This window comes from Lynx rufus, unplaced genomic scaffold, assembly GCF_022079265.1.
Source record: "Lynx rufus isolate CCGP_SWC_20201006 ecotype Redwood Valley unplaced genomic scaffold, mLynRuf1.p SCAF_5, whole genome shotgun sequence".
Classification (NCBI taxonomy): Eukaryota; Metazoa; Chordata; class Mammalia; order Carnivora; family Felidae; genus Lynx; species Lynx rufus.
In genome coordinates this window covers 6,455,769-6,481,298 of record NW_025814867.1, presented here as the reverse complement: position 1 = coordinate 6,481,298, position 25,530 = coordinate 6,455,769, and the positions used below count along the sequence as shown (strand labels likewise).

The 25,530-nt window shown below is 45.9% G+C and overlaps 1 protein-coding gene across 1 annotated transcript in view; it reads right to left on the bottom strand.

The window, feature by feature from the left end:
* XYLB (xylulokinase) overlaps positions 1 to 25,530 on the bottom strand; it is a 58,746-nt gene that overhangs the window by 9,525 nt on the left and 23,691 nt on the right. Inside the window, exons 10-17 of the mRNA XM_047100253.1 lie at positions 24,231 to 24,312; positions 20,746 to 20,786; positions 20,095 to 20,210; positions 19,246 to 19,361; positions 18,511 to 18,584; positions 16,925 to 17,021; positions 2,137 to 2,195; positions 568 to 655 (exon numbers count right to left, since the gene is read on the bottom strand). Of these exons, the coding sequence (XP_046956209.1) occupies positions 568 to 655; positions 2,137 to 2,195; positions 16,925 to 17,021; positions 18,511 to 18,584; positions 19,246 to 19,361; positions 20,095 to 20,210; positions 20,746 to 20,786; positions 24,231 to 24,312 (673 nt within the window). The remainder of the gene's footprint in view (positions 1 to 567; positions 656 to 2,136; positions 2,196 to 16,924; positions 17,022 to 18,510; positions 18,585 to 19,245; positions 19,362 to 20,094; positions 20,211 to 20,745; positions 20,787 to 24,230; positions 24,313 to 25,530) is intronic.

The window sequence follows — 25,530 nt, the reverse complement described above, 5'->3', positions numbered from 1 at the left end:
GAGCAGGCAGAGGACGGGACAAACTGACTAAATGGGGCCACTGTGGGCATGGGCTGCTCCCACAGGAACCCGCCTAGATGAGGGAGATTCTTTCCTTATCCCGAGTTTCAGAGACGCCACCATCGCATAGATGGGCCCCTGTGGAGCTGTCCAGGGTACTGGACTGCTTGGCTCTGAAACTTCATCTTTGTCTCCACTTCCTGCATTTGCTGAAAATAATGGCTCTGGACTTCATCCACCTCTCCTGCCCACCAGCTGTCTAGACCCCTGCCCATGTGCCCTCAAGCACGTCCTGTGTCCCTTCCCAATGTCCCTGTGCTGAACCTGACTGTGACCAAGCCTCGTTCAGTTAGGAACCTACTTTTCTTTCCCTACTTTTTAAGAATGGAATAAAGGAACAAAAGGTTTGGGTTGGTTCTCACCTGCTAGGAGGGAGAAAAATGAAACTAAAGCCCAAGACTCTAATGTCCTTAAGACTGGGATTGCCCATCACCCCTTTCTATCCTCCTCAGCCCAGCCAGTGCCCCAATTCTTCCAGAAGCCTCTGTTCCCCATCCATCGACTTACCATGGAAAGCTCGGTACGCAGAGCCCACACAGGCAGAGTTGGCAGTGTCTATGACATACACTGGGGCGCCAAACACATCCGCAAGTACCTGGAAATGACAGAGGTTCTTACTGTCGTAAGTTGTTCCTCAGAGGAATATGAACACTTTGGTATGCATTTTTCCTTTTTTCCTTCCTTCCTTCCTTCCTTCCTTCCTTCCTTCCTTCCTCCCTCCCTCCCTCCCTCCCTCCCTCCCTCCCTTTTTAATTTTTGACAGAGAGAAAGAGAGAGAGAGAGAGAGAGAGAGAGAGAGAGAGAGAGATGGAACATGAACAGGAGAGGGGCAGAAGACACAGAATCACAAGTAGGCTCCAGGTTCTGAGCTGTCAGCACAGGGCCCAAGGCGGGGCTCAAACTCACAAACCACAAGATCATGACCTTAGCCAAACTCAGGTGCTTAACCAAGCAATCACGCAGGCGCCACCCCCCTTTTAAAGTTTATTTACTTGAGAGTGAGCACAAGCGAGGGAGGGGCAGAGAGAGGGAGATCCAATATCCAAAGCCACCCAGGCACCCCACTGACATGCATTTTCTAGGCTCTCTTTCCTCATGTGTCTTCTGATGCCTTCCAGTCCACCTCTACTGCCTTAAAGAAGTATAGTTGGCCATACCACCCTGGTAATAATAGAGTCAGGATGACCTGGGGGGACATCTCTAGTGGAGGGCCACAGCTCTCCAGGTTGTCCCTGCACTATTTAACCATTTTATCAAAGACAAGAAGGAAGATTTAGGAAGTATGCTTAGCCAATGGCCAAGGTGGAGATGGCTGGGTATCAGACTAATATCAACAAGCCCAAACAAACCCAAACTAACAAAAGCATGTTTTATAGGGAAAAGGGTAAAATTTCCCACTTAGGTCCCAAAAATAAATTTTATAAATTTAAAATGGAGGACCTATACCAAGAGGAGTTCACATGGAAAAGACTTGGAAGTCTTAGTTGACCAGAGATGATATAGTGAATGCCACTGATGCCCCAGCTGGATCCCGTTACTGGACTGGTGTGCATCCTTCCCCCAGATGCTGTGAGTATCAGCTGCTAATGACTCACAGCTGCCCCTCATAGGAGGGTTGTTCTCACCTCTCTCCAGGGTAGCCACTTGGCCCCTTACCCAAGGTGGAACCATGTCTGCCATACAGATCATGTTTCAGATCTTTCCTATGGGATAGAGCTAAAGCCAAAACCAGATTCTTGCTTATCTTTTCTGCCTGCCCTACCTGCACCCCTTACTCTCTTTCTTCTGGGAGCACCTTCTCAACAACCCACTTAGAGAGAATTCCCATTTCAGGCTCTTCTTCAAGAGAACCTTACCTAAGACAGGTATATTACAAGTCAATAGTTGATACAGCTTCAGGCTATATCAAAAAATGCTCAATGTCCCAGTAAGATACTGGCAGCCTTATGATGTGATAGCCTGATGGTCAGACATCTGCAACAGTGGGAAGAGGCCGTCCTTACTAGACAGTGTCTGGGTCTTAGAAATAACTGACATGGAAGAGGCCCTTCTGTTTAGCCTGCTACCAGCACATACCTGTAAGATGTCTCTGTTGTGAGATGCCCCTCCAGTGGCCAAAATCTTTGTCTTGGGCACTGCAAGGAAAAAGAAACACCTGAATGGATGCAACAATCTCCCCAAGGCAAAAAATACTGTTTTCCAGAGTTCTTTAGCCAAGAAGGGCTTGTGTTCGACCAATGCCTCTTGTTCATCACACAGGACTCAAGGAGAGATCCAAAGCTGGCTCTGTCCATGCAGGCTTGTCACAACTAAACTTTTTTTCCCTTAATTTTTAGAGAGAGAGCGAGAGTGAGAGAGAGAGAGAGAGCGGGGGGAGAGGGGCAGAGGGAGAGAGAGAGAGAGAGAGAATCTTAAGTAGGCTCCATGCTTAGCATGGAGCCCAACTTGGGGCTCAATCCCATGACCCAGGGATCATGACAGGAGCCAAAATCAAGAGTCAGACGATCAACTGACTGAGCCACCCAGGTGCCCCACAGGTTTGTCAGAAGTAATTTGCTTGTCAGGCTGCTGTCCCACTAACCTCTGTCTTCATTTTTTATCATTAAAGAACAGAATCTCTCAACAAACCAGGAAGAGAAGGGAACATACTTAATAAAAGCCATATATCCAAAATTTACAACAATCATCACTCTTAACAAACCAGAAGTATTTTCTTTAAGACTGCTGTGCCTCTCAGACCCCCAAAAATGGATTCCAAATGACCCCTGCCTCCAGATATTTTTACTGTCATGTCATTCCCTCTCACATTCAATAAGGCTGACTCATGTGGCCAGTGGGATATTGTGTAAAATGTGGAGTATGAGTTCCAAGTCTAGGTCATAAAGGACACTGATGCTTCTATTATAGACCACTCTCTTGGATCCCTCACTTTGGGTGCTAATTGCCATGTCATGAAGACACTCAAGAAGTCCTCTGGAGATGTCTACAGGGTGAGGAACTGCAGCTTCCTGTCAGTAACAATATCAGCTGGTCACCTGGGAAGGAGATCCTACCCAGTCAAGCCTTCAGATGACTACTTCAGATGACTACTGCAGTCGAGCCTTCAGATGACTGCAGCCCCAGATGACATACTGACTTCAACCTTATAAGAGACCTCAGCCAGAACTACTAAGTTATGCTAATCCCAAATTCTTGATCCACAGAAACCATGCAAGATAATAAATGCTCATTGTTTTTTGAAGCTGCTAAGTCTTTTAAAAAATATTTTCTTTAATGTTTATTTATTTTTGACAGAGAGAGAGCGAGTGAGCAGGGGAGGGGTAGAGAGGGAAACAGAGGATCCGAAGCAGGCTCTGAGCTGACAGCAGAGAGCCTGATGTGGGGCTTGAACTCACAAACTATGAGATCATGACCTAAGCCAAAGTCAGACGCTCAACTGACTGAGCCACCCAAGCGCCCCTAAGTTTCTAAGTCTTGAGGTAATTTGTTACACAGCAATAGATAACTAATAGTAGGAACAAAACAAAGACTCATACTATCCAGTACACTGTTACATAGTACTAGTGATGTTGCCATACCTATAAAACAAATAAATACATCAATAATTAAATATTTAAGGATTGAAAAAACAGAAAAAAACTACCATTATTTACAGACAATATACTATATAATTGGAAGAATTTTAAATAAGCAAACTAATTAAAGTTTAATAAGGCTGCCATATACAATAATCAACTTACAATAATCAATGGCATTTTTAGCAATAATCAATTAGTAAATGTGATAGAAAATAAATTACCATTCACATTGGCAACCAGATGTAATCTAGTGAGGATATACTTTAGCAAAAAATTCAAAAGTCTCTATGAGGAAAGAAATTGAAACTGTTATTAAAGTACAAAAAGGAGGGGTGCCTGGGGGGCTCAGTGGGTTAAGCCTCCAACTTCAGCTCAGGTCATGATCTCACAGTTTGTGAGTTCGAGCCTGATGTCGGGCTGTGCTGACACCTGGGAGCCTGGAGCATGCTTCAGATTCTGCGTCTCCCTCCCTCTGCCCCACCCTTGCTCATGCTCTTTCTCTCTCTCTCAAAAATAAATAAACATTAAAAAAAATAATAAAGTACAAAAAGGAATATCTAAGTAAATTAAAAGATATTCCATGGTCTTGGATGGGTTTGAATTAATATCATAGAAGTGTTATTTTTTTTTTTGCAAATTAATCTATAAATTCATTGCAACCTAAATAAAAATTCCAATTGGACTTTTCTTAATTTTTGTTATTTATTTTTGAGAGAGACAGACAAAACACGAGCAAGGGAGGGGCAGAGAGAAAGGGAGACACAGAACTTGAAGCAGGCTCTAGGTTCTGAGCTGTCAGCACAGAGCCTGACATCAGGCCCAAACCTACGAACTGTGAGATCATGACCTGAGCTGAAGTCGGTTGCTTAACCAACTGAGCCACCCAGGTACCCCTTATTTTCTGTTTTTATAAAAAAGATTTTTCTCTACTACATTTTTTACTTCTTTGTAAATTTTTTAATTCTATTTTTACCTTCATCATTTCATTTTATTCTATTTTATTGTATTTTTTTAAATTTTCAAAAGCTTTGTTCCCCCCCCCCCCCTTTTTTTCCTTTTCTTATCTTTCCCTTTTTTCTCTAATCTATCAAGCTTTCAACAACCAGACCAAAACACACCTAGGATCTAGCATCCTTTATTAGTTTTTTATGTTTTTTTAATTTAAAATTTTTTTTTTTACTTTATTAATTCCTTTTCTTCCTTCAAAATGATGAAACAGAGGAATTAACCCCAAAAGAAAAAACAGGAAAAAATGACAGCCAGGGACTTAATCAACACAGATACAAGCAAGAGGCCTGAACCAGAATTTAGAATCACAATAATAAGAATAGTAGCTGGGGTTGAAAAAAGCATAGAGTCCCTTTCTGGGGAGATAAAAGGAGTAAACTCTAGTCAGGATGAAATTAAAAATGCTATAACTAAGATGAAATCTCAAATCGATGCCATGGTGGCAAGAATGGATGAAGCAGAGCAATGAATCAGCAATACAGAAGACAAACTTATGAAGAATAATGAAGCAGAAAAAAAGAGGGAAACTGAGGCAAAAGAGCACGATATAAGAATTAGTGAACTCAGTGACTCATTAAAAAGGAATAACATCTGACTCATAGGGGTCCCAGAAGATGAAGAAAGAGAAAAAAGGGTAGAAGGTTTGTGAGCAAACCATAGTGGAAAACTTTCCAATCTGGGGAAACACACAGACATTAAAATCCAGGAAGCACAGAGAACTCCCATTAGATTCAACAAAATCCAACTATCAACAAGGCATATCATAGTCAAACTCACAAAATACTTAGGCAAGGAAAGAATCATGAAAGCAGAAAGAGAAAAAAGTCCTTAATCTACAAGGGAAGACAGATCAGGTTCACAGCAGACCTATCCACAGCAACTTGGCAGACCAGAAAGGAGTGGCAGGATATATTGCCACTGTGCAATGTGCTGAATCAGAAAAATATGGAATCAAGAATTCTTTTTAAAATAATTTTTTTAACGTTTATTCATTTTTGAGAGATGGAGAGAGACAGAGCATGAGGAGAGATGGGAGGGATGGAACCCAGAGATGGGAGGTCAGAGAGAGAGGGAGACACAGAATCCAAATCAGGCTCCAGGCTCTGCGCTGTCAGCACAGAGCCCAATGCGAGGCTCGAACCCACAGACAATGAGATCACGACCTGAGCCGAAGTTGGACACTCAACCAACTGAGCCACCCAGGTGCCCCTGCAACCAAGAATTCTTTATACAGCAAGGCTGTCATTCAAAACAGAAGGAGAGATAAAAAAAGTCTCCCAGACAAACAAGAACTAAAGGAGTTTGTGACCATTAAAACAGCCCTGCAAGAAATTTTAAGGGGGACTCTCTGAGGGGAGAAAAGATGAAAAAAAGAAAAAAAAAAAAAAAGACCAAAAGCAACAAAGGCTAGAAAGGACCAGAGAACACCACCAGAAACACCAACTCTACAGGCAACATAATGGTAATAAATTCATATCTTTCAGTACTCACTCTAAATTTCAATGGACTAAGCACTCCAATCAGAAGATATAGGGTAACAGAATGGATAAGAAAACAAGATCCATCTATATGTAATTTACAAGAGACCCATTTTAGACATAAAGACACCTTCAGATTGAAAGTAAGGGAATGGAGAACCATATATCATGCTAATGGTCACCAAAAGAAAGCCAGAGTAGCCATACTTGTATCAGACAACCTAGATTTTAAAGTAAAGCCTGTAACAAAAGATGAAGAAGGGCATTATATCATAATTAAGGGGTCTATCCACCAAGATCTAACAATTGTAAACAAAGATGTTCCAAATATGGGAATACCCAAATATCTAAATCAATTAATCACAAACCTACAGAAACTCATTGATAATAATACCATCGTAGTAGGGGACTTTGACACTCCACTTACAACAATGAACAGATCACCTAAACAGAAAATCAACAAGGAAACAATGGCTTTGAATGACACACTGGACCAGATGGACTTAACAGATATATTCAGAACATTTCATCCTATAGCAGCAGAATACACATTCTTCTTGAGTGCACAAGGAACATTCTCCAGAATAGATCACATACTGGGACACAAATCAACCCTCAAATCAACCCTCAAAAAGATCAAGACCATATCGTGCCTATTTTCAGACCACAGTACTATGAAACTCAAAATCAACCACAAGAGAAAACTTAAGACAACAAATACTTGGAGACTAAAGAACATCCTACTAAAGACTGAATGGGTTAACCAGGAAGTTAAAGAAATTAAAAAGTAATAGAAGCCAATGAAAATGATAACACCACAACCCAAAACCTCTGGGATGCAGCAAAGGCAGTCATAAGAGGAAAGTATATAGCAATCCAAACCTTCCTAAAGAAGGAAGAAAGGTCTCGGATACACAACCTAACTATACACCTGAAAGAGCTGGAAAAAGAACAGCAAATAAAACCCAAAACTAGGAGAAGACAGGAAATAATAAGGATTAGAGCAGAAATCAATGCTATCGAAACCCAAAAAACAGTAGAACAGAACAATGAAACCAGTTTCCAAGAACCATGTTTAAAAGAATTAACAAGATTGATAAATCCCTAGCCAGTTTGATCAAAAAGAAAAAAAAAAAAGGACTGAAATAAATAAAATCATGAAGAGGAGAGATCACAACCAACACTGCAGAGATACAAACAATAATAAGAATATTATGAGCATTATACGCCAATAAAATGGGCAATCTGGAAGAAATGGACAAATTATTAGAAACATATAAACTACCAAAACTGAAACAAGAAGAAATAGAAAATTTGAAGACCCATAACCAGTAAAGAAGTTGAATTAGTAATCAAAAACCTCCCAAAAAAAGAAGAGTCCAGGGATGGATGGCTTTCCAGGGGAATGCTACCAAACATTTATTTTATTTATTTATTTATTTTTTTTTTTTTAACGTTTATTTATTTTTGAGACAGAGAGAGACAGAGCATGAATGGGGGAGGGGCAGAGAGAGAGGGAGACACAGAATCGGAAGCAGTCTCCGGCTCTGAGCCATCAGCACAGAGCCCAATGCGGAGCTCGAACTCACGGACCACGAGATCGTGACCTGAGCTGAAGTCGGACGCTTAACCAACTGAGCCACCCAGGCGTCCCTCTACCAAACATTTAAAGACGAGTTAATACCTATTCTTTTGAAGCTCTTCCAAAAAATAGAAACGGAAGGAAAACTCCCAAACTCATTCTATGAAGCCAGCATTACCTTTTTTCCAAAACCAAAAACCCCACTAAAAAGGAGAACTACAGACCAACTTCCCTGATGAACATGGATGCAAAAATCCTCAACAAGATACTAGCCAACCAGATATAAAAATACATTAAAAGAATTATTCACCACGATCAAGTGGGATTTATTCCTGGGCTGCAAGGGTGGTTCACTACCTGCAAATCAATCAACATGATACATCACATTAACAAAAGAAAGGATAAGAACCACATGATCCTCTCGATAGATGCAGAAAAAGCATTTGACAAAATGCAGCATCCTTTCTTGATAAAAACCCTCAAGACAGTAAGGATAGAAGGATCATACTTCAAGATCTTAAAAGCCATATGAAAGACTTACCAGGAATATCATCCTCAATGGGGACAAACTGAGAGCTTTCCATCTAAGGTCAGAACATGACAGGGATGTCCACTCTTGCCACTGTTATTCAACGTAGTACTTAAGTCCTAGCTTCAGTGATCAGACAACACAAAGTAATAAAAGGCATCCAAATTGGCAAGAAGGAAGTCAAATTTTCACTCTTTGCAGATGACATGATACTCTATATGGAAAACCAAAAGATTCCACCAAAAAACTGCTAGAACTGGTCCATGAATTCAGCAAAGTTGCAGGATATACAGTGAATGCACAGAAATTGGTTGCATTTGTATATGCCAATAATGAAGCAACAGAAAGAGAAATCAAGGAATCGACCCCATTTACAATTGCACCAAAAACCATAAAATACCTAGGAATAAACCTAACCAAGGAGGTGAAAAATCTATACACTGAAAACTATAGAAAGCTTATGAAAGAAATTGAAAAAGACACACACACAAAAAAATAGAAAAATGCTCCATGCTCATGGATTGGAAGAATAAATATTGTTAAAATGTTGATACTACCCAAAGCAATCTACATATTCAATGCAATCCCTATCAAAATAACACCAGCATTCTTCACAGGGCTAGAACAAACAATCCTAAAATTTGTATGGAACCAGAAAAGACCCTGAATAGCCAAAGCAATCCTGAAAAAGAAAATTAAAGCTGGAGGCATCACAATCCCAGACTTCAAGCTGTATTACAAAGCTGTACTCATCAAGACAGTATGGTGCTGGCACCAAAACAGACACTCAGATCAACGGAACAGAGAACCTAGAAATGGACCCACAAACATATGGCCAACTAATCTTTGACAAAGCAGGAAAGAACATCCAATGGAATAAAGACAGTCTCTTCAGCAAATGGTGCTGGGAAAACTGGGCAGAGGCGTGCAGAAGAATGAACCTGGACCACTTTCTTACACCATATCCAAAAGTAAATTCACAATGGATGAAAGACCTAAATGTAAGACAGGAAGCCATCAAAATCCTCAAGGAGAAAGAAGGAAAAACCTCTTTGACCTTGGCCGCAGCAACTTCTTACTCAACACATCTCCAGAGGCAAGGGAAACAAAAGCAAAAATGAACTATTGGGACCTCATCAAAATAAAAAGCTTCTGCACAACAAAGGAAACAATCAGCAAAACTGAAAGGCAACCGATGGTATGGGAGAAAATATTTGCAAACAACATAGCAGATAAAGGGTTAGTATCCAAAATCTATAAAGAACTTATCAAACTCAACACCCAAAAAACAAGTAATCCAGTGAAGAAATGGGCAAAAGACATGAATAGACACTTCTCCAAGGAAGACATCCAGATGGCCAACCGACACATGAAAAAATGCTCAACATCACTCATCATCAGGGAAATACAAATCTGAACCACAATGATACCACCTCACACCAGTCAGAATGGCCAACATTAACAACTCAGGCAACAACAGACATTGGCAAGAATGCAGAGAAAGAAGATCTCTTTTGCATGGCTGGTAGTAATGCAAACTGGTGCAGCCACTCTGGAAAATAGTGTGGAAAATAGCGGAAAAAACTTAAAAATAGAACTACCTTATGACCCAGCAACTGCACAACTAGGTATTTCTCCAAGGGATACAGGTATGCTGTTTCAAAGGGGTACATGCACCTTAGTGTTTATAGCAGCGCTATTTACAATAGCCAAAATATGGAAAGAGCCCAAACATCCCTAGATGGATGAATGGATAGAGAAGATGTGGTATATATACAATGGAGTATTACTTAGCAATCTAAAAGAATGAAATCTTATCATTTACAACTACGTGGATGGAACTAGAGAGTATTATGCTAAGAGAAATTTGTCAGAGAAAGACAGATATTACATGATTTCACTGATACGAGGAATTTAAGATACAGATGAACATAAGGGAAGGGAGCAAAAATAATATAAAAACAAGGAGGGGGACAAAACATAACAGACTCTTAAATATAGAGAACAAACAGGGTTGCTGGAAGGGTTGTGGGAGGGGGATGGGCTAAATGGGTGATGGGCATTAAGGAGGTCACCTATTAAGGGATGAGCACTGGGTGTTATACATAGGGTATGAATCACTGGAATCTACTCCTGAAATCATTATTGCACTATATGCTAACTTGGATGTAAATTTATTTATTTATTTATTTATTTTTAATTTTTTTTTTTTTAACATTTATTTATTTTTGAGACAGAGAGAGACAGAGCATGAATGGGGGGAGGGCCAGAGAGAGAGGGAGACACAGAATCTGAAGCAGGCTCCAGGCTCTGAGCTGTCGGCACAGAGCCTGATGCGGGGCTCGAACTCACGGACCGTGAGATCGTGACCTGAGCGAAGTCGGACGCTCAACCGACTGAGCCACCCAGGCGCCCCTGGATGTAAATTTAAAAAAACAAATAAATAAAATGAGGCCACTAGGTTGGGCTCTAATCCAACATGGCTACTGTCCTTATGAGAAGGACACACAGAGGGAAAACCATGTGAAGTCACAGGCATCTATAAGCCGAGGAGAGAGACCTCAAGAAAACCAACCCCGCTGACACCTTGACCTCAGATTTTTAGCCTCCAGGATTCTGAGAAAATAAATATTTTGTCCAGTCTGTGTTATGCAGCTCTGGACAACTAATACAACTACAAAACCGCAATACATAATAGTTTGTCCCAAGAACAGACCAATAAGCCAATGGAGTGGAAAAGGGGGTGTGGAGAGAGACCCGTGTAGAAAGGTTGCTTTCTTTTCTTTTTTTTTTTTTTTTGCTGTTTATTTATTTTGAGCGAGTTAGAGAGTACTAGGGGAGAGAGGGGCAGAGAAAGAGGGAGAGAGAATCTTAAGAAGGCTCCATGCTCAGTGCCGAGCTCGATGTGGTGCTTAATCCCACGGCTGTGAGATCATGACCTGAGTCGGTATAAGAGTCAGACGTGTAACTGACTGAGCCACGCAGCTGCCCTGAGAGACTCATGTATATATAAAAACCTGATAAATGATAAAGAGGGCACTACAGATAATACAGGAAAAAAGAAGTGAGTCACCATATGAAAAAAAATTAAGCCAGAATCCAATTTACACCATTCATAAAGGTGAACTCCAGATGGATCAGAGTCCTAAATGTGGAAGTTACACTAACAGTACAAAATGTAAAAAAAAAACATTTCTGTGGCAATGGTAAAACGTCTTAAACAATATCTCAAAAGCATAAAATTTAAGACGAAAAATTGGTGGGTTTCATTTAATCAAAATTTTGTTCAGTTGCCGACACTATAAATAAGGTTAACAGACAAATGACAGGAGATGTTTGCAACACAGAGAGCAGACAAGGATCTAAGTGTTTGAAGCATCCGACTTCGGCTCAGGTCATGATCTCACAGTTCATGGGTTCGAGCCCTGTGTTGGGCTCTGAGCTGACAGCTCAGAGCCTGGAGCCTGCTTTGGATTTCGTGTCTTCCTCTCTCTGCCTTCCCCTGCTCACGCTCTGTCTCTGTCCCGCAAAATAAATAAATCATTAAAAAAATTAATTAAAAAAAAAGAATAAGAAGGGAAATACAATACGGGGAAAATGATGAAGGATATAACCAGCCAATTCACAGAGAGAAAAACCAAAGTTACAAAAGCTGTTCAAACTCGTTATTAATGAAGAAAAACACAAATTAAACCAACACTGGGATGCTAGTTTCCATCCATCAGATTAGCAAACGATTCAAAGGTGCTTAATGCTAAGTGTTGGTGGGGATGCACTGAGAGTAGACCAACGATTTCAGAAATGTGAGACTCAGCCTCTCTGTCTACCCACTTCCGATGAGCAGCAGCACCTGACCTCAAGCTAAAGACCTGCCCTCCAGAGGTGGTACCTGCAGAGGGTGCCTGGAGGGCCTGAGGAAAAGCTGAACTTGAGTAACACTGAGCTGCCAGGGCAGACGTGAAAAGGGACAGACATGCACCCATCAGACAAATACCCTACATTCACCTTCTAAGCAGAATAAAAAATCCTGCTGATTGTGGCATGTGGACAGCCTTTGTAGAGAGGACTCCAGCTTCTAAGCTTGTACAGTGCTCAGAAGATTCAACTTAAATCTGCCTGTGGTCAGGGAGCCTGTGGTCAGGCTCAGTCGGTTAAGTGTCGGACTCTTGGTTTCTGCTCAGGTCGCGATCCCGTGGTTTTGTGAGTTCGAGCCCTGCATCGAGCTCTGAACTGACTGTGGAGTCTGCTTGGGATTCTCTCTCTCCCTCTCTCTCTCTGCCCCTCCCCGATCCGCACTGTCTCTGTCTCTCTCAAAATAAATAAATAAAAACTTAAAAAAAAAAATCTGGTGTCTGTTGTCACCCCATCTACTGTCACAGCCTCTCTCGGCTGCCCTCCTGCTGGGGTAGGTGGGGTGTGGGTGGGGGGCACAGGGTTAAGAAGGGATCTTGCACTTGAACAGGAACCCAGGCTTGCTGTCGAGACTGAGACCCAATTACTCATTCAGTACTGTGAACCCACAGCCAAGACAGTTGAGAAAAGTATCCTTTTAGTTATTAGTTCTACAAATATTTAGGGAGAGCCCAGTTACCACCGGGGAGTGGTTTAAGAGGTGGGAACAGGTGGTCTAACAAGACAGAGGAGACCCTTCCTCTCAGGGGGCTCACATTCTAGTTGAGGAAGGACAGACCATAAACAGGTAGATAAATTAGAAAATAGAGCAGGATAGTGACAAGTTCTGTGATGAAACAAAGCAAAGCGAAATTAGGGCCAGAGGGCCAACAGCTGGTCCAGTACAGGGTGTCTCAACCTCGGCACAGGTGGCATTTGGACTGGATAATTCTTTGCTGTGGAGGGCTGGCATGTGCACTGTGGAATGGGCAGTAGCACCCCGGCCTCTGCCCACGAGAGCAGCACTCCCCGTCTGCGACACCAAAAAGGTCTCCAGATATTGTCAAATACCCTCTGGGGGGCAAAACTGCCTCTGTTGAAAACCAGTCAATATGAATTCTAGTAAAAAGAACAGAGAAGATGAAGGGAAAGAAATCATCAGAGAAATAATGTGATAAATTTCCTCAAGCTAGAAAATGTCAGATATATTCTAATGAAATGAGCGCTCACCACAATGAAGGAAGAAGGCTGAGACCTAAACTTTAACTGAGAGATTTCAAAACCCTAAGACTCTAGAAGATTCTGCAGAGACAAAAATACCATTCAGATGGGCCTCTCACTGGCAACACTAAAAGTCAGAGGAGGACAAAACACTTTTGTTTTGTTTTGTTTTAAAGTTTATTTATTTTGAGACAGGGGCACCTGGGTGGCTCAGTCAGTTAAGTATTATTTAAGTGTGAAAGCAAAATTAAAGTATTTTATTACAGTCTGAGAGCATCCCCCACACTCCCACATCTACATGAAAGAAGGGTCAAGGATGTCCTGAAGCAAAGAGGAAATACAAATACAAAACCACTTAGATCTGGGGCGCCTGGGTGGCGCAGTCGGTTAAGCGTCCGACTTCAGCCAGGTCACGATCTCGCGGTCCGTGGGTTCGAGCCCCGCATCAGGCTCTGGGCTGATGGCTCGGAGCCTGGAGCCTGTTTCCGATTCTGTGTCTCCCTCTCTCTGCCCCTCCCCCGTTCATGCTCTGTCTCTCTCTGTCCCAAAAATAAAAAAATAAACGTTGAAAAAAAAAATTTAAAAAAAAAAAAAAAAACCACTTAGATGTGTGATCTAATAGTGGTAATCAAAGAAAGCAACCAAGTGTATAATTTAAGTAATTATTGATGCATAATGCACACTGAACAGTAACATTTCTGGAACTGGAAAATGGGAGGTAAAGACAGGAGAGTAGAGAGGGAACATAATGTCTTTCAGTGGAGACCATCATCACTGAGTAGAACATAAATTCTAAACACTGATCAAAAGCAGTAAGTGTGAGTATCTGTTTTGAGACATTTTTTAAACGTTTGTTAATTTTTGAGAGAGAAAGAGAGCGCGTGTGCAAGCACACATGATGGGGAGAGAGAGACGGAGACAGAGGATCTGAACTGGGCCCTGCGCTGACAGCAGCATGCCCCGTGCAGGGCTGGAACCCACAAACTGTGTCATCATGGTCTGAGCTTAGCCGACTGAGCCACCCAGGCGCCCCCTATGTTGGAATTTTAAACGTTAATTACTAGAAAAAGAGGTAGAGCCTATAGGCTCAGGGGCCAACGGTGGAAATGCCTGCAGGGCCAGAAGGGAGTAAGCGAGCGCGTGAGGCCAGAGTAAGGCAGCACCGGCACCCGCTCGGGCAGAGGTATTTGACTGAATAACTAAACGCTGTGCTAGCCAAACGCAACAGGCTCTAGAAACAAAATCCGTACTCAGGTTGTCACTTTACTACCAACACCTGTTACACAGAAGAGACGAAATAAGGAAGAATCAGCCACGGACATTTACAAGACTGGCAGCAGCCCACGGTTCCTAATACTGAACCGGCAAGAGCAAACCTACACCACAGAAGACCAGAGAAGTCGATCGTAGCACAAGCACGTGATGGAATACTCCAGTGCCGTGAGAACGAACGACTAATAGCTACGCTAATTCACACGGATGAATTCATGAAGGTAACAGAGTTACAGAAGCAAGTCCCCTAAGAACACGAGTCACTCCACAGCACAGCTGGGGGAGAATGATGCCTCGTGTTTGTGCAGCCCTTTCTGGTTGCAAGCATGTTCGTTTACGTAATCTTATTTGGAAGGAGCCCAGCAGAGCTGGCAAGACAAGTTTGATAGCTTCTCCTAAGCTTTTGCTAAGAGGATAAGTAACGTTACGTGGTTTTGCACCAAAAATTCTTTAAAGGCTGGGAATGATGACATTATCCCATCAGCCCTCCGGTGCCCGGAAGGACTTCTCTGCTCTCACGGCCTCTTCCTGCACACTGTTGGGGACAGCCCCCCACAACATGTCCCCTCCTGATGGCTGGAGGACCCTCTGTGCCAGGCACTGGGTGCCAACCTCAGCACCATCCCCGCCCTGTTCACCGATCTCTCTTTTCTGGGGATTCTGGAAGCTTTGGAGACCTTCAGGGAATTTCTTTTTACGCTTTGAGGGATGCAATGGAAAGAAATGGGAATGTGTATAATGCTTATTTTATTTATTTGAAAATCTGTGATGAGGGCGCCTGGGTGGTTCAGTCAGTTAAGTGTCCAACTCTTGGTTTCAGCTCAGGTCATGATCTCACAGTTTGGGAGTTCGAGCCCCATGTTGGGCACCATGCTGACCACACGGAGCCTACTTTGGATTCTCTCTCTCTCTCTCTCTCTCTCTGCCCCTCCCTGGCTCACACATGCTCTCTAAATAAATAAATAAATAAATAAATAAATAAATAAATAAATAAATAAATAAGATTTGTGGTGAACACACATACATCCTGAAAAATGTACGTAACCCCTCATAAGCCGACAGCCTGACATATTCTCACAAACTCAACACACCTCGTGTAACTCAGGAAAGACAGCATCATCAGCACCCCAGAGGCCCTCTCCTGCCTTCTCCTGAAAGGTAGCTGCTAACTGTCCTGGCTTCCAGTGACTGCGAATCGTGTTGTCTGGTTTTGAACTTGATGTACATGGAATCCCGCCGCATGCCCTTTTGTGTCTGGCTTCTTTTGTTCCACCGAGTTACATTGATGAGATTCGCCCCTTTTGCTGCAGCTAGTGGGGGCTGGTTGATTTTCGTTTCTGTGTAGTATCACACTGCATGAATACCCCACACACACTTATCCTGCCTGCTATCGATGGGCGTTGGGTTCCAGTGCAGGGCTATTAAGCACCGTGCCACGATGAATGTTCTCTTGGACGTCTTCAGAGAACACGTGTACACATTTCTGTTATGCGTTCGCCAAGAGGCGAGGCTGCTGGAGGGTGTGCGTGCAGCTTTAGTAGATGCTGCACGACAGCTTCTCAAAAAAGCTTCCCTAATGCTTACTGCTATAGTATCCTCGGACTTGGTTGGTTCAAAGACATAAAACATACGACACAGAACTCAGATTGTCCATAAAAGTAGCATGAGTTGGAGCTCAAGCAAAGAGGCTTCAGGTGCCCAGAGGGACAAATACACCCTCCCGGCAGAAGCCCCGCCCCAGGCCACTCCAGTGCCAGCAGTTAAGGGGAAGTTCACGGACCTAAAGCTGCCCATTCCGGAGCTCAGGTTCTTAGAAATCCCTTTCTCCCCACGGGTGCCCCTCTCCCCAACCCACCCCGCTCTGCCTTTCCGTTCCAGACCTCTGGTTTCAACAGTGGTTCTGTATCCCCATTCGTCCCCGATGGAGCCGCGGTGCTGGACAGGGCCCCCCCAGGGCAGATGGAGCCCACCTAGGCCTTTCCCACCTGCACTGCCCATGTCCTCAGGCTCCAGAGCTTGGGGCATCTTGGAGGTTCAGGTCACAGAAAGGTCTCCAAGTGCTACAGCTACTCACCGGGAGGCCAGGCTCATGGGGACAGAGCAGAGAAGCAGAACAGCCCACAGGCGCTCCTGACTCACCTTCACCCCACGCCACGGGGGCCAGGCTCCATGTCCCTCCTGCCCTTGTGATGAAGCCACAACAAATCTGTGAGGCCTGGCCTGGACGTTGGGAAGGGTCTCAGGCACCTCAGGGTATGTACGGGGGTCCGTGCCCCAGAACACAGCCCACGAGCAGCTCACTTACTGACTCGGTAGCCCAAGCCCTCGGCATGAATCCTCTTGGCCATGAACTGCCCTTCAATCAGTGCTCGGATCTCCACATCCCTGGGGAATGCTGGGACCTGTTCCCAAGAGAAAGCAGGCACAGAGTGAAGATTCCTTGTTTTCCCTTCATTGTGTGTGTGTGTGTATGTGTGTGTGTGCGTGTGCGTGTGTTGTCTTTTTAAATGACAGCCCAGATTCAGAAACCGTGACTCAGACCTCCGGTGCGGCTCAACCAACTAAGCACCTGTCACACAAACACATCACTCACACACGCACACTCCCAGCCTCATGGATGTTCGCTCTGGAGAAACAGAGCATCAGAGGGCTAGTCTCAGGCTGCCAAGGGTTCAGCTCTGTGACCTCAAGTAAGTTACGCAGACCTTGCCGGGGTCTTAAAAACACTGAGGTAATATCGGTACCTGTGTCTCAGGGTGGTTACAATGACCCAATTAGACGGCAGAGTCTGGTCTGGGTGTTTGATACTAAGTGACAGCCTGCAGCTTACGCTGACGACCCACAGCTGCTGATGGGTGTCAACCCAAGCTCTGCCCATGCCTGAGCCCCTGTGACCAGCATAGACCCTGCCTTCTCCCTGTTAGCCCTCGATGGGTTTATGGAAAAGGGAACAGGCATACCTTCTCTGTATCTTCTCTGATCCTTCCTCAGAAAACCGAGATGAACTCCTTCCTTCTACAGTTTATATAAAGCTTCCCACTTATAACCCAATACAGAATGGCTTCATCAGCTACAAATCCAATGCCTACTCTAACTGTAACAGTTACCAGACAGAGTGACTTACTGACCCCACCTAGGGAAGGCCGCAGGGTGGAGGAGAAACAAAACAGCAGCTTCAGGGCCAGGGAGGATTGGGGTTGGAGGCCCCCCTCCACCACCCAGGCCCTGGTGACTTGGGCACATGATTTAGCCTCTCTGGACCTCAAGAGGCTATGAGCAGTAAATGAGGGATATGGGAAACCATCAGCACAGTGCTTGGAGCTAAACAGCCCTCAATAAATGTTAGTGCCTCCCGTCCCAGAGGCTTTCCATCAGGAAGGAATTCCTGATCTGGAGACAGTGTCAGTCCTCGGGGGTGCAGGGTTAAGTCGGCCAAGTCAACAGTCTCTATGACTCTCAGTGACAGTCAGCGTGGACACAGGTGATTTGCACTCTGCTTTCTAAGCATGTCTGCCTTAGATCCTGCTGATTCCCCAGCACTAAAATGCACTCTGGCACATCAAAAACATTTGCTCTAGGGGCACCTGGGTGGCTCAGTCGGTTAAGCGTCTGACTTTGGCTCAGGTCATGATCTCACAGTTCGTGGGTTTGAACCCTGTGTTGGGTTCCATGCTGATGGTGCAAAACCTGCTTGGGAATCCCCCTCTCTCTACCCCTCCCCTGCATGCTTTCTCTCTCTCTCTCAAAATAAATAAACTTAAAAAGAAACTGCTCTAATAATAGATGAGTAAATACATGACGTCCCTAGAGCAGCAGAATCTGATAGGCGATTGTTAAATTTAGTACTCAAAAGTGGAGCCAATTTCTCTCCAATACCAATACCACACGTACCTTGTGGTTTTCTGCACTAAACCTATAGCGCCCAATAATTTCAGGGGTGATCTCCATTACGTCAAAATAAAAACCTGAAACAAGACCGGGAAGAGATTCACTGTCGGGAATCAAAAACAAAAGATAAGCTTCTCAAAGACTTATTAAAGAACAGGGTGAAATGACCCTACATCTGGGTCTACCAGAAGAGTCAGGGGAATACCCTTGGTTCCCGCTCTCCAGCAGGACAGGAAGAAAGGCCCTGAGCTACACTTTCTTAGAGACGGTTTTTCCTACTCTCACCTGCAGCCCGGGCCAGAGGCGGCTGCCCAACCAGCCCTGAAATACCAGCGCAGGTTTGATCAAGGGAGACACGTCTCCTCCCCGCTCAGAAGGCCGGCCACCATTCCTAACAGAACCCTGCATCTGGGACAGAAAGCTACATGTGGAGGACACAATGGGATAGAGTAGGAGCCGTGGCTGCCATCCCTGATGTTGTCACCAGGGCCTCTGCGGGGGACAGAGATGCAGTTATGGCCTGACTTCCACTCAAAGCATGGAGAACGGCCCAACCTTACTCAGATCATGGGGTCTCACACTAGTCTGGAAGGCCCATGGGGCAGAAGGATAGACAGGTAGGGCTCCTCTTGGCTTCTCCATGGCCCTCACCTCCCCATACCCCCGAGGCCCTAGGCCCTGTCCTTTCTGCCAGCAACCGCTGCGCTTCACAGGCCCAGGCATCGCCAAATAGCCTACCCAGGTTCCCGCCGTTCCCCATCTCCGTGGACCGCAGTGCCTCAGAGAACTCACTCCAGGAACAGGCAGCTGACTCATCACGGATCTTCTCTCTCATGAGGGAGCCATTTTTAAAGCTGCAGAAGCACACACACCTCTGAGGGAGGGACCCAGTGCTTGCTGACTGCACCCACATATTTTGGTGAAGAATCCGAGGGAGAAGGGCTGCAGGTCAGGCTGGACCACAAGGTATCGGGCCCAGCAAAGGCCCCTCGGAATTGCCGGGAAACGCACTGGTCTTGGGCTCTTGTGGGGTTGCCACAACCAGCCCTGAAATACCAGGGAGAGACAGGAGCTGTGGCTTGTATACATCATACCACCCGGATGATGGAACAGAGCTGGTAAACTTAATAGACCTATATATTCTCCAATGGTTCCTGGGGCCTAGAGGCTCAGAAACTTCCCTGAGTAGCTTCCAGTGGGTTTCCAAAGGCCTGTGATCAGGGTACAGAGCACACCTCCTCCATGACGACTGTCAGGAGGCAGGATGTGCTTCTTACCATTTGTTGAAGGCCTACCATGTGCTAGGCATGTCATAACAACGCTACGAAGTAAACCTTTTATTCTTCCCATTTCATGAGCAAAGTGTGACTCACATGTGCTGTGGCATCTGCACACAAGATATAGGTGTTGAGGATGGGACTGCAATCTGGGTTTGGGGAGGACTCCAGATGCCGGGTTCTTCCCCACCCAGCTCTGCTGTCAGAAGGACCCAACGAGTCCCGGGGTCTCAGCTGCTGAGCACAATGACTTGAGGGCTCCAGATGGTACCAGACCTGCCCACACCACCCTCCTCCCCACCAAGCCTACCAGAGGAGTGCCATGTAGTGCTGGGAGCCAACGGGGTTGCAGAAGATGTGCCCTTCCAGGGCGGGCATGGGCTCCTGGAGCCAGAGAAACAGGGTGTCGCTGGTGCCCAGGCTGACCTGGGAAGAAACGGGCAGAGGTGAGGCGCCTCTCTGCTCAGCTGTACCAGCCCCGACCCCCATCATGTCACTCCTGATGCCGTCGACCGCTGATTAAATGTCCCTTCCTCGGAGAAACCTCCTTCTGACCCTCCCACATCAGGTAAGTCCAAAGTTAGCAACCAGATTTAGGATCTCATGGAAACTGTAGGCCAATTTCTTAGAATTTAACCACAATTGCATCTAACTAATGGTTTGGGTAACAACTGATTCCCCAATGACTTTCCCACTAGACCCAGAAGGGTCAGACCCTTCTGTCACTGCACCAAGCAAGACTGGCCACTGTTAAGGGGACCTGCCAGCAAAGGCCATGACCTTCTAACAGAGGAGATACGAATAGATCCTGGGGCCTAGGTCTTCCTATCCCCTCCTTCAGCTGCCTTTTGGGGCCAGCAGACCCTCTAATAGACAACAAAGATGATACTGGGGCCCAGAACCCCTGTCCCCTAGGGCAGGAAGAGTTAGCTCCGCCTGTAGGTGTGAGAAGTCACCTTACCGCAATGTCACCTTCTTCCAGCCTCATGCCTGCCAGCGACGCTGAGAATAGGAGGGGAGCCTCTGGTTAGCTGGAGGTCACATGGAGCCACAAAGCAAACCACACTCACCCCCAGGTGGGAGCCAGCGCCTACCTCCCGCCCCAATCCACATGCTAGGGTAGAGGAAGGAACAGGGTGAGTTGAGGGCTCAGGATGGCCCAAGGGAAGGTCCCAGGGGTCAGGGGGTAGAGTCCCTGTGGTCATGCTTCCCAGCTTCTTCTAAAGGGGCCCAAACTCCCCACCATCAGGTGCTCACAAGAGCAAGAACCAAGGGGCCCAAGTCAAGACATCAGGATACACACGGCAGAGTGTGTCACAAGGTGAGGCAGGAGTTGGGGCTTCCTTCCACCCAAGCAGAAGGTAAAGGGGACTGTCCGTCCCCCTTAGACATGAGGCCCCTAAGAGCAATTCTTGTCTGCCTTGCTCACTGATGTACTCTGGAGCTGAAAGGTCTGGCATGCAGTAGGTACTCACTAAATGTCGAGAGACTGAATGAATAAGTGAGTGAAAGGAGATGTGGGAAGGACAGATGTACTCAATCACTTCTGCTGAGTACAACCAGCCATGGGTACTGCTGAGTACAAACACATCCAGTGTTTGGATGTGTCCCCAAACACTGGAAGCCCCATCAGCCTCCACTGTCAAGGACTGGGGAAATAAAGCGGGACGACTGGACCGTAGGCAACCATTAAAATGATACTGCACAAAAAGATTGCCCAGGTTAGTTAAAATAAGATATGTTTACTTATGAGCATAGAAAGAAAGTTGGAAGGATAGCCATCAGAACTGTAGCTGTAGCTATCTCAGGGTTAAGAGATTATGGATGATTTTTGCATCCTTCCTTTGGTTCGTCAGTATTAAAAAATTTTTTTTTCCCGCAGTGAAGAGGTATCCCTTGTAAGAAAAAGAGCACAAGCGTCTGTTAGTCTGTTTGCTTGTTACCCCTGCTGTTTTAATGAGGGAGCAGATAATACATTATTTAAAACACCAGCAGAGCGGGGCGCCTGGGTGGCTCAGTCAGTTGAGCCACTGACTTCGGTTCAGGTCATGATCTCACGGCTCATGAGTTCGAGCCCCACGTTGGGCTCTGTGCTGACAGCTCGGAGCCTGCTTCAGATTCTGTGTCTCCCTCTCTCTCTCTGCCCCTCCCCAACTCATGTTCTGTCTCTCTCTGTCTCAGAAATAAATAAACATTAAATAAATAGATAAAACACCAGCAGACTAAAGGCCAGACTTGGGGAGGAACCGACTAAAGGGCTACCTGCCTGTTCAGCCTGAAACCAAGGTCCAAGAGGAAGGATTGGAAAGCTGCTTTTTTGTCATTCCTGCTCAAACATGCCCAGAAGCTCACTGCAGTGGTTAAAAAGGCCCCTTCTTCCTCCTGACATGCTTCTAGTTGATAGAGGAGATACGAGTATATACACTGCCTAACGAGACTCAGTGAGGTTATTTTCATTCCGAAAGGAAAATAGACGTGGCCCACAAAACTGTAGAATTTTCCTAAATTGGTGCTCATAGACCAACTGTTCTCTGCTCTTCTCTGACCTCCCAACTTCTAGGGCTGATGGGAACTGGCCCTGAGTGGGCCCTGGGAGCCTGGGGCACCAGAACATGCACACTGCAGGCTGGAGATGCCTCTCGACCCAGGGACAGAGCATGGGGCTTCATGCCTCGCCACCGTGGAAATCAGGCCACTGTCTACCAGCGTCTACCTCCCTCCCCTTCACCTTTGGACCAGGAACACTGGGATCCTTCCTCCAAAACCTGGTCTGTTTGGTTCTGTGCTCTGACAACAGGGTTCCGCACGATCGTCTACAGAAATTGCTCAGGGACAGGAAGGGCCCTTGTCTGGCTCTTAGGGATCCCCCCAGATACCAGAGCCACAGCTGTCCCAGGAGAGACAGGTCACAGATGCGGCCACAAGCGTGGCGGGGACGTGCTAGCTGTCCCCTCAGCTCCAGAGCAGACAGGCCAGAAGCAAACTGAGGAACACCATGAGTGTTATTTGTAGCAGTGGCTGAACAGCAGTGACTTAAATGTTTTTTCCTCATCACAAAAATATACACAGACACCGCAGAAAATATGGAATCGAATACTACTGCTAATAATACAGCCACTGTTATTAAGAATGAATTTTAACCAGGGCCATCAGCTCTATTTCGAGGCATACAACTACACTCCTAGGCACACATGCCTCTATTTATTTTTGATGCTCATATCCTGCTCGTCTACACAGCCAACAGAAGGAAAGTACAGGGAGGCTAGTGGGTGTTGAAACCGGGAGAAGGGCTGAAGTCTGAAAATAGAAAGAAATGTGTTTCAAAGGAGAGTGAAATAGAACAGACAGCCACGGGGTGCCGGGGTGGCTCAGTCGGTTAAGCGTTCAACTTTGGCTCAGGTCATGATCTCACAGTCGGTGGGTTTGAGTCCCGCCCTCAGGCTCTGTGCTGACGGCTGGGACCCTGGAGCCTGCTTTGGATTCTGTGTCTCCCTCTCTCTGCCCCTCCCCTGCTCACTCTCTCTCGTCTCCCCCTCTCAAAAATAAACATTAAAAAAGTTAAAAAAAGAAAGAAAGAACAGAGAGCCACGCATGTTCCCTGACCACGGAGGAAAGCAGGAGAGGCTCTACGAAGGGAAGTCAGCCTCCCTTGGACAGCAGACCCTGGTTCTCGGCCACGTTACTTGACCCTCACTTCCTTAGAGCAGGAGCCTAGGAGGGTGATTTAGGGTCGAGTTGCCAGACAAAGAGGAGAACACTCAGTTAAATTGAATTTCAGAGGAACATGCTTTGGGACATACTTACACTAAAAAATCATTTGTGGTTATGTGAAATACAGATATCGCTTATATTACATTATTATTTGTTGTTCCTCTGAAATGGGAGTTACGCTGGGTGTCCTGTACCTGTATTTGTATTTACCTGGCAATCCTAATTTGGTGGCTCGTTAGGGAAAGGGCTGCCGGGGGTGGGGCTGAGGGGCAGCGGTCTGGTGGTACAGTGTGGCCATCTGGCCTTTCTTCAGAGACCTGATGACCCCTCCTGGAGTGGCTGGGGGAGGGAAAGGTGTTCGGATGAGGAATAATTCATATCCATAGAGCAAATGATGGGGAGGAGACCCAAGACCATGTCCCAGAGGAAGGGCTGGAGGAACTGAGATGTTTAGCTTGGAACAGAAAAGGCAGTTGCAAGGGGGGGTGATGGGCAGGACTACCCTCCTTAACCACTGATCAGTTCTCACCTGGGGCGGAGGGGGCAGCCCTCAGCGGCTCCAGAAGGCAGAGGCAGAGGCAGAACCAAGGTGGGGCAGGTACAAGGAGGCAGATTACAGGCCAGCAGTGTGGCAGGTGGCCAGGGAGGAAGGGTTTCAAGAGGCTGGACTGGCCGACATTCTCAAATGGACCCAGTCAGGCTACTTGGGAGAGTGAAATCCTGCAAGGTACTCACCAGGGTTGTCCCCAGTAAAGGCCACCACTTGGCATCCTGGAGGAAATCCATAGCGCTGGACGTAGTAGGAAGAAATGGCTCCCTGAGGAGGAGAAGCAAGTACGCCCTATTGAAGCAAATCCCACCTGTTCACAGCCGTCCAAACCGCAGGTTGCAAGAATGCTACAAGCCCCAGGTCACTGGGCCTGCACTCACATCACTCCCAAGGGATGTCGCAACAGGATGTCCCCTCCTGTTCACGAAAAGCCAGAAGAACCCAGCACAGGCTAGGAACTATAAATTAAAGGTCATCCCACTGCCTTGAACACCACTGGATTTTGAGAGGCAGCTAAAACAAACCAATCCCCATCTTGTACTTTTTCGTAAGCTCCACATTCTGGTATAGCATTAATGGTAAATACATAACCAGTGGACACACAGTAAGCAAATTCACGGAAAGACATAATGCCTTACATACTCATTCTATCAGCCCAGCAATCTGATTAAGAATAGCCATGGGAGGGGCGCCTGGGTGGCGCAGTCGGTTAAGCGACCGACTTCAGCCAGGTCACGATCTCGCGGTCCGTGAGTTCGAGCCCCGCGTCGGGCTCTGGGCTGATGGCTCAGGGCCTGGAGCCTGTTTCCGATTCTGTGTCTCCCTCTCTCTCTGCCCCTCCCCCGTTCATGCTCTGTCTCTCTCTGTCCCAAAAATAAATAAACGTTGAAAAAAAAAAAAAATTTAAAAGAATAGCCATGGGGCGCCTGGGTGGCTCAGTCGGTTAAGCGTCCGACTCCAGCTCAGGTCACGATCTTGCAGTCCGCGAGTTCGAGCCCCGCGTCGGGCTCTGGGCTGATGGCTCAGAGCCTGGAGCCTGCTTCCAATTCTGTGTCTCCCTCTCTCTCTGCCCCTCCTCCATTCATGCTGTGTCTCTGTCTCAAAAATAAATAAACATTAAAAAAAAAAAATTAAAAAAAAAAAAAAAGAGTAACCAAACATGCGGGGCGCCTGGGTGGCTCAGTCAGGTAAGCCACCGACTTCAGCTCAGTTCATGATCTCACGGTTCTGAGTTCAAGCCCCACATAGAGTTCTGTGCTGGCCTGCTTCTGATCCTCTGTCTCCCTCTCTCTCTGCCCCTCTCCTGCTTGTGTGCTCTCTCTCTCTCTCTCCAAATAAACATTAAAAAAAAAAGAAGAATCAACATGCAAATGCAGAGGTCAACTTTCTAGAGAAAATAAACCAAAAAAATGGCAGTGTGGGGGAGGGAACTCCCCTGAGAAGCCTGGCCCCCAAGGCTCCTCCAAGGGCAGCTGTGGGACCAGA